Raw genomic sequence first — 14,201 nt, forward strand, 5'->3', positions numbered from 1 at the left:
AGCGGCCATGGCTCACGGGCCCAGCCGCTCCGCGGCATGTGGGATCCTCCCAGACCGGGGCGCGAACCCGGTTCCCCTGCATCGGCAGGCGGACGCGCAACCACTGCGCCACCAGGGAAGCCCCAACCCTGTATTTTAAAATCATTTTTACTAGGAGATACATGTTGAAGCCAGCTACCAAAATAGTGATTTTGGCTATGCAACAGCTTGTCTTAAGCAATAGTAATAGTAATTAGATAGTGAGGCAGTGATCTATTGATGCTATTTATAATTCATAATAGGAAAACCTTATCAATTAAAAGCATAAGCAAATATAAAAATAAAAACAAAGACACATAAGGTATTTTCTTGGAAGATATGAAAAACATCTTAAATATATCCAGACATATACTATGTTTCTTGGTGGGAAGAGATCATAAAAATGTCACTACTTCTTCAGTCTATTTTCTAGATTTCATGCCATCCCAGTGAAAATTTGAATAGACTGTCTTAAAATTAATATAAAGTTCATCTGGAATAATAATATGAACTGGTCAAGAATATCCAAGATATATATTGAAAAAAGAAAATTATTTAAGCAAGACCATTTCCATATGATTGTAAACACATATATAGTGGCAATAATTTGGCCCATGACTCTGGTTTAAAAATAGGAATATAGATCCATGGAATGGAGTAGAAAACTCAGAAATAGATGTAAAAATTTTAAAGAGCATTATCATAAGAGGAAACAAAAGAATTATTTCATAAAAGTTGCTGAAATAACTGGCTTACAATGTGGAAACAAAGTTTAATTCACCTTTTTTACATTAAATATAAAATAAATTTTAGGCTAATTAAGAAATTCATCTAAAAACCTAACAGAAAGTAACTGAGCATCAGATAATTTGGAAGTATAATTTTCTGGCTCTGAAGGAATATATTCTGTAATAGCAAGAGAAAAATATTCATATACTTGACTTTTTAAAAAAATCTATACGAGGAAAAATAAAAGATGACTAAAGCACATACTTCAGGAAAAACATTTATGACAGGCAAAATATTAATTGCAAGATATGAAAGCTAGGAGAAAGTAAAAAGAAAAATCTAGAGACACCAAAAAGTAAGTGGGCAGAAGTGTATATTCTCACAAGAGGAGGCTTAGAGGGTTAGATATAGATGTAGAAGTATGTTCAGCTTCACCAGTTATCAAATAAGTACAAATTAAAGTGAAAATAAGGTTTGCTGACACCTAGTGATGGTGATGCCAATTAACACAACCTTTTTGGAAAGCAATTTGGTGATACGTTTCAGAGTCATAAATATATTCATTCTGCGTGAAGCACTAATTCCAGGCTTAGGCTTCTGAAGAAGTAATTTGAAAGAAAACCCATAAGCTTACAGATGTTATTGCAGCGGCATTTATAGACTTAGAAACTTGGAAATAACCAAACTGGCAATAAGAGGAAAGGTTAAGTAAAGTAAGGTCTGTTGATAGAATTATAGAATGTTATGTGGCAAGAAGTTCTTTGGCCCCATGGACATTACTAGCTAATTGACACTCAAACTTCATATCTCATCTGATTCTTTGGGTCTTCATTCCCTCTTTATCCAACTTAACTCAAGAAAGAGTTATTAACGTGGCAAGGATTCCCACGTTGGGTTCATTAAGCCAAGGTATCAGCTTTTTAACCATTCTCGCCTGGAACCCAAAGTCACACAAAAATACCTTCAGCTCCCTGGCTATCCTCTTCTTCCACTGCTTGAAAACACTTACTATTTCCTATTTTCAGATCAACTCCAACTTCTTCTGCCCCATTGTTGCCCTGAAACTGAATGCCATGGAGCCATTCCAGCAGACACTATAAGTCCTCATCTTACTTGGCCTCTTGGCTGCATTCTTGAAACTCTGTCTTCCATCACCTTCCATGGTGCACGTTCTCCATGCTCTCTTCCTTCCTTCTTGACTATGCCTCGACCTCCTTTGCTGGCTCCTTCTCTCCCTGACTCTAAATGTTGGAGTTATTTCAGCCCCAGGTTTGGCTCTTCCTCTCTTCTGACTCTGTACTTTGTCCACAGACAATCTTATCCACTCCCATGGCTTGACATACCATCTATATGTCATGTCTCCTTTATCTCCCACCCAGATTGCTTCTGGGCTCCAGGCTTATTATATCTTAATTATCACACAAGCATCTTTTTTTTTAACATCTTTATTGGAGTATAATTGCTTTACAGTGGTGTGTTAGTTTCTGCTTTACAACATAGTGAATCAGTTATACATATACACAAGCATCTTGAACTACACACATCCAAAAACTGAAGTCTTGATTTTTCCACCCAAGGTCTGCCCCCTGCTCAGTGTGTTCCATTGCAATATACAGTACCTCTGTGTCCAACCATTTGCTTACCACATCCACATGCCCCACTTCCAGTCCTGCCCCATGCTACCTCTAATGGGTATATTGAAGCTGTCAATTCTTTCCATTTCTACTGTACCATACTAGCCCAGGCTTCTATCATCTCTTAATTATCTCAATCCCGTGTGGCCCTCCGGTTTTCATCTAGCAGACTTTCCCACACTTCTGCTAGACTGTAGGCTCTTTGAGGGCAAGGACGGTAGCTGCTTGCTTCACTGAAGTAATCAATGCCTTGTGTAGCACATGGCACCTCCTAAAAGCTTGATAAATGTTTATGGAATAAATTAATGCAATGATTACAGTTATGTAAATGCTATGTATATGAGAACTGGAAGGCATTGTGGAAAATTTAAAACAGCTAGTGAAAATAGGACTTTAACAAGCATTATGGTGCTTTTGTTAGGATGTTTGAGCAATGAATTCAATTTAAGACATACACGTGTACAGGATAACAGGTGATGACGGTCATGCGCTGAGATGTGCGGTACAGGGAGAAATGTAGGGGTGAGGCATGCATGAGAGTTCAGCCAGGTGTTGAAGATGAGCTGCTGGGGATGGTCCGGGGTTCAGTACTATGTTCAGGTAGCCTGGAGAGGGTTGGACTTGAGTCCAGTGGAAGTTGGACTATAAGAACTTGCGTTCCAGCATGATCCCATGGCTCAGAAACAGGATTTTTTGAAAATGGAAAGATGGGGGTGAGATCCCAGGGCTAGAATAGATTTAGCAAGCGTATCAGAAGATGAGAGACAGTGGTCTTAGCTGGCTGTGCAGAGTCTGGGCAGAGGTCTGAAGTATAACAGAAGATGGACACCTTCCCGGTTGTGTGGGACTGTCACTCCTCATCGTGGGTGATAAGGTTACCACTTCCTATGCTCCCAGCTTCCTAAAACTTAGCCCACCTCCTCACCAGATCCCCTGCATGCACGTGATGCAAAAGCGGTCTCCCATTGGCATATTATTTTAACTTTCCTTTTTCTTTTTCTTCTTCTTCCTCTTTTTCCTTTTTCTTCCTTCCTTCCTTCCTCTCTCCCTCCCTCCCTCCCTCCTTCCTTCCTTTCTCTCTCTCTCTCTCTTTCTTTCTTCTCCTCCTCCTCCTTCCTCTTCCCTCCTAAGCATAAACAAATGAAAAAAAATTATTTGGATGAGAACACTTAATATCATAAAGATATAAAATCCCCTGAAATTAATGCATATATTAGTACAATTCCAGTTAAACTCACAGTGCCCACACCCCATTTGGGTAAAATGATCTTAAAGTTCATATGGAAGAACAATGTCTAGGAAATGCTAAGAAAATTATGAAAATAAAAATAGACTTGCCATAAATATATTTAAATCCACAGTAGTAAAAATTTGATGACACGGGCGCTTCCCTGGTGGCGCAGTGGTTGCGCGTCCGCCTGCCGATGCAGGGGAACCGGGTTCGCGCCCCGGTCTGGGAGGATCCCACGTGCCGCGGAGCGGCTGGGCCCGTGAGCCATGGCCGCTGGGCCTGCGCGTCCGGAGCCTGTGCTCCGCGGCGGGAGAGGCCACGGCAGAGGGAGGCCCAATTACTGCAAAAAAAAAAAAAAAAAAAAAAAATTTGATGACATTGGAATAGGATTAGATCAATAGATAATTGGAACAGTGCAAAGTTCAGAAATAGCTTGCAAGTATTTGGTGATTTAATATATGACAAAAGTGGTAGTTCAGTGGGAAAAGGAATTTTTTTTTTAGTAAATGGTTGTGACATAGCTGATTAACCATCTGGATAAAAATAAAGTTCGACCCTTATCTTACACTATACATAAAAATAAATTCCAGATGGATTAAAGGCATAGTTTAAAAAATAAAGCAACAAAGATGGTGGAACAATATTATATTTGTCCACAAATAAGACTTTGGGAAGAACTTTATAACCAAGGCAAAGAACCCTACCCTGCCTTTGATTATATAAAAACACATTGTGTAGGGTAAAAGATACCACACATACAAATTGCAAAACAAACAGATCAGGAGAAAATATGTCAGAAATATGACAGATAAGGATTAATATCTGTACTATACAGAGAGCTCTTAAAATTGATAAGAAAAATACACACAAAGCAGAAAAAATGGTCCAAGGATATGAATATGCGATTCACAAAAGAGCAAATTAAATAGCCAATCAAACATCTCTTTCGGGCTTCCCTGGTGGCGCAGTGGTTGAGAGTCCGCCTGCCGATGCAGGGGACGCGGGTTCTTGCCCCGGTCCGGGAAGATCCCACATGCCGCAGAGCGGCAGGGCCCGTGAGCCATGGCCGCTGAGCCTGCGTGTCCGGAGCCTGCGCTCCGCAACGGGAGAGGCCACAACAGTGAGAGGCCCGCGTACCGGAAAAAAAAACAAACAAACAAACAAAAAAAACATCTCTTTCTTTCTATTGGCAATCTAAGAAATTCTCCTTCTATGTCAAGTCAGAGGTGAGTTCATTTAAGGGTCTAGGATGGATGGAAATGATGGAAAAAAACAATAATTTGGGGCTTCCCTAGTGGCGCAGTGGTTGAGAATCCGCCTGCCGATGCAGGGGACACGGGTTCGTGCCCCGGTCCGGGAAGATCCCACATGCCGCGGAGTGGCTGGGCCCGTGAGCCATGGCCGCTGAGCCTGCGCGTCCGGAGCCCGTGCTCTGCAACGGGAGAGGCGCAACAGTGAGAGGCCTGCGTACCACAAAACAAACAAACAAACAAAACAGAACAAAAAACCCCAATAATTTGGTTCCTGAAATTTCTTCCCCACACAGACTACAGTGACTGTGATGGGAAGCTTCTCTCCAAGGCGCTCAGAGTGCATGGTGAAGAACGTGGACACCAGCAAGACGCTCTGCAAGGGTAACAGTGTGTCCAATGAGACCTGCACCTGCAGCATCCTGACCAGAGCAACCTACAAAGGCAAGTGGACTCTGCTATTTTTGTTGTTGTTGTTAGAAAAGGAAACAGGCAAGAGAAACTTCTGAGTCCAGATTGCCCAGGAAACAAGTTAAATGACAGAATCTGAACAGTCCCACGCTGTAGACTCTCTCTCCCCCTACCCCTTGCTTCCCACTTTTCCCCTCAGCCCCGCTCACCTCTGCTCCACTCATCACATGAGTGCAGGACCCCACAGTCACGTGTGGCTGGAGAATGACAGAGGATAGTAAGTCGGTTAGGTGAGTGGAGCCAAGCCAGAGACCTTTGGGCTGACCTTATGTGGATGGTTCAGGTAATTCAGAGATCTGAAAAGCTGGGAATGCCCTTGATGAGATGAGAAAACAGAACGGCCAGTATTTTATCATCTTAAGTTCATTGCATTCGTTCATTCATACAGGAAGTGTTTACTGAGCATCTACGTGCCAGACACTGTGCTAAATGGTAGGGAGTCGGTGACTGAAAACACTCACCTGGTCCTTGTTCACAGTATTTAGAGCCTCTTGGGGTAGAGATGAGTAAACAGCACCTTACAGTGCAGTGGGTAGCATGCGGGGAACATAGCACACCATGGGAAGCACATGAAAAGGGCACCTAACTGGACTTGGGGGGTCAGGTGAGGGGGCAAGGAGAGCTTCCTGGAGGATGAATAGGGTTGAGCTGGACAAAGAAGAAGGGGAAGAGTAATGCAGTCAGAGACCAACTAGTGTGATGGCCAAAAAGGAGAGAAAAGGCTTTGTCTGAGGAGCCAGAAGAGGTTCTATATGGCTAAGGCAAATAAGGTAGAAAGCAGAATGATAGAAAATGGATACCAAAGAAGGTACAAAGTGTCTGGCACAAAGTAGCCATTGATGATCAATAAATTTCTGTTGACTGAATGGCGGCAGGTGGAGAATGGGACAGGAGGAGGGAAGGGCTGAGTTCTGAAAGGTCAGAGAGAAGAGAAGCTGTGGCAGTGAGCGGGTGAGGGGACTGAGAGCTGAAACTGTTGAAGACAGGTAAGGGTGGAGCGAAGTGGGTGGATTCAAAGGATGCTTAGGAGTTAATACAATGGACAGACTGAGGATTCATGAGTCCCTCTGGGTCAGGAAGAAGTAGAGTCAAGTTCGTGGGTTATTAAAATGCAGGTCTTGCTCACCTGTAACGTAAGCTTCGGAAGTATTTGAGATCACCTTGGAAAGCTAGTTGACTGCTTTTTAAAAATTTTTAAAATCTTTTCTTAAAAATTGAAATCTAGTTGATTTACAGTGTAGTTGATTGTTTTTACAGCCTCCGTCAACTGAACCCAACCCTTTGTCTGCCCTTTTCTCTGGATGCCTTCCATATTCTGAGCAGGCAAACAAACCCACTTCCCGCCTCTTGCATTCAGCCAGCCAGTGGCCATTGCCAAACCTTTGTCTGTGGCCTGTAGTGGCTTTGCCTCTTTCACCAAATCCTGTCTCCCTTCTGCTTTGAAAAGTCACCTCTTCCGTATAGCCTTGACAGATTCTGCTCTAATCATCCTGATCATTCCAGTACCCTCTGGGTTCCCCACCTGCACCCCAATCTTGGTACCCGGGTGCTGCATGGACCTTGAACAACTCAGAGGGTGTTTCCTTGACTATACTGTCACTGTGCTTTTTCACCTAAGTTATTTTATCTCTTCTAGAATAACTGCGAATGCTTCCAGAGCAGAGATAATATATATTCGTTTTTTTGTGATATTTCCCAGTAGTATTTTGTGCACAGTTGATACTCAGGAAAGGACGACTGTTGCTAGTCTCCATCACTGGACACTTGTTGATTCCATTGATATGTATTTTCACTGGGAGTCCCTCAGTGCTTACTGTCCATATGTTCATGCTACTAACAATTATCAAGTGTCTGTTCAAATGCTCTTGCTGAGAGGTCACGCCAGCCCTCCAAACCTTCTTGTCTTTGGAACAGAGGATTATCGCTTCACATATACCCACTTTATGTGAGCAGAATTTTATGTGGCATCTTGGCTTTCAGAATGAATGTTCCTGCTGAAGAGAAGCCCCTTAAAGTAAGGGTTCTCAGACTTTTGGAATCACATACTAATAATATTTCAGTTGAAAACTTAGGGGTGCCAACAAAGTTAGGCCAACTTCTTAATTTGTCAAGGAAAGACTTTTCATTTTAAAAGCGTCATCTGCTCTCCCTGTTAATTCATAAAAGGAAGAAGATATTAATACCAAAATGGGTGACAATGAAAATATCACAGAGTAGCACTGGTCCCTGGCCACAATAGGATTTGAAAGGCACCGCTCCAGGCTGCCGCACCGAAACCTGGCTATACACAGTCAGTACGTGGGGAGATTACAGACACAGATTCCGGACATCCCCCAGCCCTGCTGAGTCAGGATATCTAGGAGTGTGGCTCTGGAATCTATGTTTTCATCAATTTCTCAAGTGATTCTTATACACAACCAGATTTAGGGATCACCTAGGGTAGAGTATGTAAGTTAAAGAGGTACAGGAAATATGCCATTTCTCTCGTGCTGATTTAGCAGAGTTATCATCTTATTACTTTATTCTTTGGGGGTTTTCTAACCCATGGGTAGGTTTTCAAAAGCAAATAAGAAAACCTTCATCATAGATTTGGCAACAGTTGACTCCAAGAAGATCATGGCTCCCAGCCCATGGGAACCACACTTTGGAGTTTGTTAGGTAAATATCCACAGTGTGGATTTTTCTGAAGGTGCAGGATTTCTTCTCTAACATTCTGGTTATCATGTTCTAGGCAGTTCTTGCTCGGTGACTTGTTTTATTCTTATGCTGTGGCCAATTACAAGCTGAGATAGTGATCCCAGGGAGAGTATGAGCTGTAAATGGGCTGTGAAATGGCTTTTTCTTAGTGATTATCCGTGGGAGGCCTGGAACGCGAGGTGGGCCCGGGTCTGTTTGGAGGCTTGTGCTGTGCACTTCGGCTGCCTGACGTGAATGGCCCCCGGGACGGAACCACATACTGATTGAAATGTTAGCGAACAGCTGGCACACCCCCACCCTCTTTGTGGAGGAGGCAAAAAATATTTATTTTTTGCATTTACAGCTTTGCTTGACGATAGCAGGGCTCCACCGTCAATGACTTCTTTTCCCCCTTTGCTCCAGATGTTTTAGTTGTCGACGTGACGTTCTCCTTCAGTTCCTGGAGTGTGTCAAAAAGATTCAACTTTACCAGCTGCTCATCATTAAGAGAGTAAGATTTTATGTAAAATGTGAATGTTCTCTCATTGGTTTTAATGTATTTATTTGCTTTACTCTTCGATTTCCTAAAGACCTCTTTTGTGGAGGAGAACTTTCCAAGGTGCCTTTTGGAGCATGGCCTAACGGGAGACAGGAGAGCCCCTGAGCTAATAAGCTGACTTGTTCAAGCCCTGCCAAGTGAGGTGAAGCAGTGGAGAGGCAAACAGCTGTGCTTGGGTGTGTTTTACCCACAGGGAAATAGATTCCTCCAACCAAGAGGTGGCCTTGAAGTAACAGGCGAAGGGGTGCTGCTAGGTTCTTCCCTGATCAGAATGGCTTTGGGAATTTGAGTCAAGGAAGAGTCTGAGCATGAGATAAGGGGAAGTCACAGTCAAGGAGAAGCAAAAAAGGAAGTCTCTGTCATCAAAAGAACATGTTAATTGTGACCCACGTTTTTGTACCGCGTTTGGCCCTGTTGAGCTACGTACCCCCCTGAGTTAGGACCACACCTCACTCCTTGCTTCTAAAGCAGACGGAAGATAGAGGAAATATGTCTCCCAGATTCCTGGTTTTCCAGCTGCAAGATGGGATGGATGTTCCCATGGAAACAATGGGAAGCTGTATTATTAGTGATTCTATAGCTCTTTCAGTAGTTTGCTTGACCAACTGTGTGAGTACCAAACGTGGATTTCTTTGGGTCTGGTCTGGGAACCATTGTTCCTTCAGGGTAAAGGCATTCGAACTCGAAGCTGAGTTGGGAGGCCACCCTACAGCTATGGGAACGGGAGCCGCTGGACTTCACCTTTACCACCGCGGCACTTTGAAAGGGATTGAATTCAGTGATTTCTAACAAACAGAATGAATTCAGGGAGGAAAAACACCAAACTTGATACAGAGAGCCTCAGAAGTCCATGAAAATGGGGAAAAAAAAAAAGGGGGGGAGAGTTAGATAGACCTGTGTAGCTCAAGGAGAGTTTAAACAGAACACAGCTCCTGCACCCACGCTTGTAAGGCCTGGTGAGAGGAAGCGCCTTGCCCCAGGTCCACAGCTAGGTAATTAAGAACCAGAACTCAGACCCACAGCTCCCCAGAGTGGGAGCACCCTTTCCTTGGGTACCTACTTCCCCTTCGAAAAGCACTTAGTAAAGTCGTCACACTTGAGGGGTAGCAATAGGAGCGCAAGTCACAAACCTGCTTCTAGCGCACTTCGGTGGCGGGTGAACCCTTAGGTGAGTCTGTGCTTTCTCCTCCCACCGAAACTGCAATTTCTGTAGGTCGGAGTCTCAGGATGCCTTGGCATTTCTGGAAGAATACATGAAATGCACATGTGTCCCCTCTCCCTGATCTAGTCCTCTCACTGTCCCCGGGCTGAGGCTTCCTTTTGCCTCCTTTGGCTACGTTTCCAAACCCACCTCGACTTCCATTTTTATTGTTCTTGCTTTAACACTGATTATCCTATTAAGTGCTTTTCAGGTCTTCCGCTGTTATCCATGCATGGTTGTTTGATTAGTAGACACACTTCTTCCTTAATTTTATTAAAAAGCAAACACTGGCACCCGGTTTTCTCTGCTCGCCAGGTAGCACTTTTAGTTTCCCATCTTCCAGGCATTTGGCAGTGTTTCTGCTCCAGTGAGTAAGGGTGGGTTTATGGGGGGCTGGGGGAGATCAGTCTCCAGAGGGAAACTTACCTGAAGGTAGACAAATAGCAGAACTGGATTCAGAAACAGATTCAGTGGGTTCCTGTTATCTACTGACGTACCAGGTGACCCCAGCTTCAGGTTTCCATGGCAACCCCCCAGCAAGTGTAATGATGGTCCATCAGCCCCGAGGGCTGCCCAGAGCAGGGCATAAAGTCAGTACTATATCCCTAAGCCCCAAAGCACTGTCCTCTCTCCCCTGGGTGCATCACAGTCTATCTAGGGATTTTTTTTTCTTCTTTTAAATGCTCGCATGTGGCATCACAGAGGGAAATTCTAGGATATGAACGTTTTCCTAAAAATGCAGGAATTAAGTTGGTTTTCTGTATCGCCAGATGCCCAGTATGTATTGGAACTGGCTGTGCTTGGTGTAAAAGTGAGAGAAAATGTATCCATCCCTTCACAGCTTGTGACCCTTCTGATTACAAGAGGAACCAGGTAAGGTGACATTTTCAGTATTAACAGGGTTTAACCAAAAATAAATATTTGTGGCCACCTAGCCCCAGCCTGTCTTTTGCCTTTATTTCAAACTTCGAATTTCCACCCGTTCGGATGTTGAAGGGATATTCTTCATTTCAGGACCTCTGTCCAGTGGCTTTTGAGAAATGGGCCCCACCCAAGACAGCGGGAGGAGGAAGATTCAAGGAGAAGACAAGTAACAGAACCACCCAGGGCTTGCAGGTCAGACCCTGTTTTCATATCGATAATGGGAAAATCCCCCTTTGAATGGCAATAACATCTCCTGCTACTTTGGGTTCCTTTTAAAAATTCCCTATTTTACTTTCTACCCAAATTCCCTTTTTTACCTTTGGTTTTTAACCAAGTTGCATTTAATTGGCTCAATACATCAGAAGCTGCACACTCACATAAAAGAAATTAAAAAATCTGTAATTATGAAAAATGAAGGCCCGGTAAAAGTAAAATTTTAAATCTGACTTCGTGGCTCTCAGGGAGAGTTAGAAGGAAGTATAGAGCACACAGCACTGAGGGGATTTCAGTGTTTAACCACATGTTATGATTGCATTTTGGCAGGGGGGCGGGGTATGTGAGGGCTAGGCATGTCTATGCAAAATATATAAACGAATCTCTTTGGATTATTTTTCTTTGCAAAGATGATCTAACCAGTAGTCAATAGTGTCAAAACAAAGTTGTGTCTATGTAATAAATATACATTTCTCTTCACTTCTCAAAACTGTTTTTCATGGAAAAATACTTTCCATGAAATTTCTTTGGAAATTCCTCTTATTTTCTTCACAGTAAATCACCAAGCTCAACTGACAGACATGTTTGAAAAGAGAGAACATGACCACGTAAACATTTCCGGGTTGATGCATTTAGTACACAAATGCTGACTTCATTCATTTGATGGAAGTTAATTGAGCATCTACTATGTGGTGAAAAACAAAAAAGGACAAGTTCTTGTTCTCATTAACCTTGGGTCTAGTGGGAGCAGACAAATTAAAAACAGTAACCATGTTTTGTTCTTAAAGGCTCAGTTTTCTATTTCTTGGCTAATCTGTGGCTTTGACGTGTCCATTTGCTGCTATTTAAGGTCAGGTGGCAATATAAATAAGTAGCACGTTTTTAATCACTACCAAAAAGTTGAGAGTAACTTTAGGTGAATTTAGTAACAAGCAAAGGGAATGTGAATCAAAGTGGATTATGAAGTTAATTAAAGGCATTAGAAAAGCTTGGTGTGCCAATATCTTCAGACTTTTATTAAAGTCTTTGACGTTTTATTAAGTGATGAGCCACATTTCTCTTCCCATTGGTTTATGAAACTAAGGCATAGTGACGGGTGTTTGAATCAAAAAGGCAGTGGCTTTTATTTTAAAAAAAATTAAACTTCTCTTTTGTTGTTGTTTCAGTTGTTTTTTAAAAATTTCGGTAAAATACACATAACATAAAATTTACTACATAAGTGTACAGTTCAGTAGAGTTAGGTACATTCACATTGTTGAGCAACCATCACCACCATCCATCTTCAGAACATGTTTCATCTTGCAAAACTGAAACCTTGTACCCATTAAACAATAACTCCTCACTATATCTTCTCCCAGCCCTGGCAGCTACCATTCTACTTTCTGTCTCTATGAATTTGACTACTCTAGGTGCCTCCGATAAGTGGAATCAAACAGGATTTGTCTTTTTTGTGACTGGCTTATTTCACTTAACATAATGTCTTCAAGATTCATCCATATTGTAGCATGGGTCAGAATGTTCTTTAGGGCTGAATAATGTTCCATTGTTTGTATATATTACATTTGTTTATCCAGTCATCCATTGATGGACACCTGAGTCGCATCCAGCTTTTGGCTATTGTGACTCATACTGCTATAAACAGGTGTGTACGAACACCTCTTCAAGACCCTGTTTCAGTTCTTTTGGGTAGGTACTCAGAAGTGGAGTTGCTGGATCATATGGTAATACTATTTTTAATCTTTTGAGAAAAACCGTTCTGTTTTCCTTATTGCTCTGCCATTTTACATTCCCACCAACAGCGTATGAGCGTTCCACGTTCTTGCCAGCACTTTGCTGTTTTCGTTTTTTTATGCTATCCGTCTTAAACGGGTATAAGGTGGTATTCTGTTGTGGGTTTTTTTGTTTTTTGTTTTTTTTTTTTTTTTGCGGTATGCGGGCCTCTCCCGTTGCGGAGCACAGGCTCCGGACGCGCAGGCTCAGCGGCCATGGCTCACGGGCCCAGCCGCTCCGCGGCATGTGGGATCATCCCGGACTGGGGCACGAACCCTTGTCCCCTGCATCGGCAGGCGGACTCTCAACCACTGCGCCACCAGGGAAGCCCCTCTGTTGTGGTTTTGATTTGCATTTCCCTACTGATTAGTGATATTGAGACTCTTTTCGTGCACTTATTGGCCATTTGTGTGCCTTCTATGGAGAAATGTCTATTCAAGCGCTTTGTCCATTTTATAATCAGGTTTTTTTTGTTGTTGTTGAATTGTAGGAGGTCTTTATATATTTTAGATATCAACCTCATATCAGATATATGATTTGCAAATATTTTCTCCTATTCCATAAGCTGCCTTTTCACTCTGTTGATTGTATCCTTTGATGCAGAGAGGTTTTTAGTTCTGTGCAGTTTATCTATTTTTTTATTTTCTTGCCTGTGCTTTGGATGTCTTATCCAAGAAATCATTGCCAAATCCAATGTCATAAAGCTCTTATTCTAAGAGTTCTATAGTTTTAATCCTTATATTTTGGTCTTTGATCCATTCTGAGTTAATTTTCATATATGGTGTAAGGTAAAGATCCAACTTCATTTCTGTGTGGATATCCAGTTTTCCCAAGACCGTTTGTTGAAAAAAACTGTCCTTTCCCCCATTAAATATTCTTGGCACCCTTATCAAAAATCATTTGACTATATATGCAACAGTTTACTTCTATGTTACATATTCTATTCCATTGGTCTCTATGTCTGTTCTATTTTGTAATAAGACACTGTTTTGTAATAAGCTTTGAAATCAGAGAGTGAGTCCTTCAACTTTGTTCTTCTTTATCATGATTGTTTTGGAAGAAAAATAATTTATTTTGAGGTAATTGTAGATTCTCATGTAGTTGTGAGAAAATAATACAGAGAGATCTCATATATCTTTTACCCAGTTTCCCCCAATAGTAACATCTTGCAAAACAAGAGCACAATATCACAACCAGGATATTGACAGTGACAGCAGTCAAGATCCAGAACAGCCCTGTCACCTCAAGTCTCCCCCACCTTGCCTGTCTATAGTCACACCCACTTCCTCCCTCCCACTCTCTATTTCTGACCCCTGGCTACCACTAATCTATTCTCCATTTCTATAATTTTATCATGTCAAGGACTTTAAACAAATGGTATCATCCAGAGGTACCCTTTGGGGATTGGCCTTTTTAACTCAACATAATTCTCAGGAAATTCATCCAGTTCTTTTTTTTTTTTTTTTTTTTTAATTAATTTATTTTATTTTTGGCTGTGTTGGGTCTTCGTTGCTGTGCGTGGACT

At 42.2% G+C, this 14,201-nt stretch overlaps 1 protein-coding gene across 2 annotated transcripts in view; it reads left to right on the forward strand.

The window, feature by feature from the left end:
* The window catches only part of PLXNC1 (plexin C1), a 146,457-nt gene that overhangs the window by 59,491 nt on the left and 72,765 nt on the right, over positions 1–14,201 (forward strand). For both annotated transcript variants that reach the window (XM_028490449.1, XM_024127221.3), the window contains exons 6-9: positions 5,159–5,306; positions 8,433–8,520; positions 10,540–10,642; positions 10,784–10,885. In XM_028490449.1, the coding sequence (XP_028346250.1) occupies positions 5,159–5,306; positions 8,433–8,520; positions 10,540–10,642; positions 10,784–10,885 (441 nt within the window). The remainder of the gene's footprint in view (positions 1–5,158; positions 5,307–8,432; positions 8,521–10,539; positions 10,643–10,783; positions 10,886–14,201) is intronic.

This window comes from Physeter macrocephalus, chromosome 6 (assembly GCF_002837175.3).
Source record: "Physeter macrocephalus isolate SW-GA chromosome 6, ASM283717v5, whole genome shotgun sequence".
NCBI classification, from domain to species: Eukaryota; Metazoa; Chordata; class Mammalia; order Artiodactyla; family Physeteridae; genus Physeter; species Physeter macrocephalus.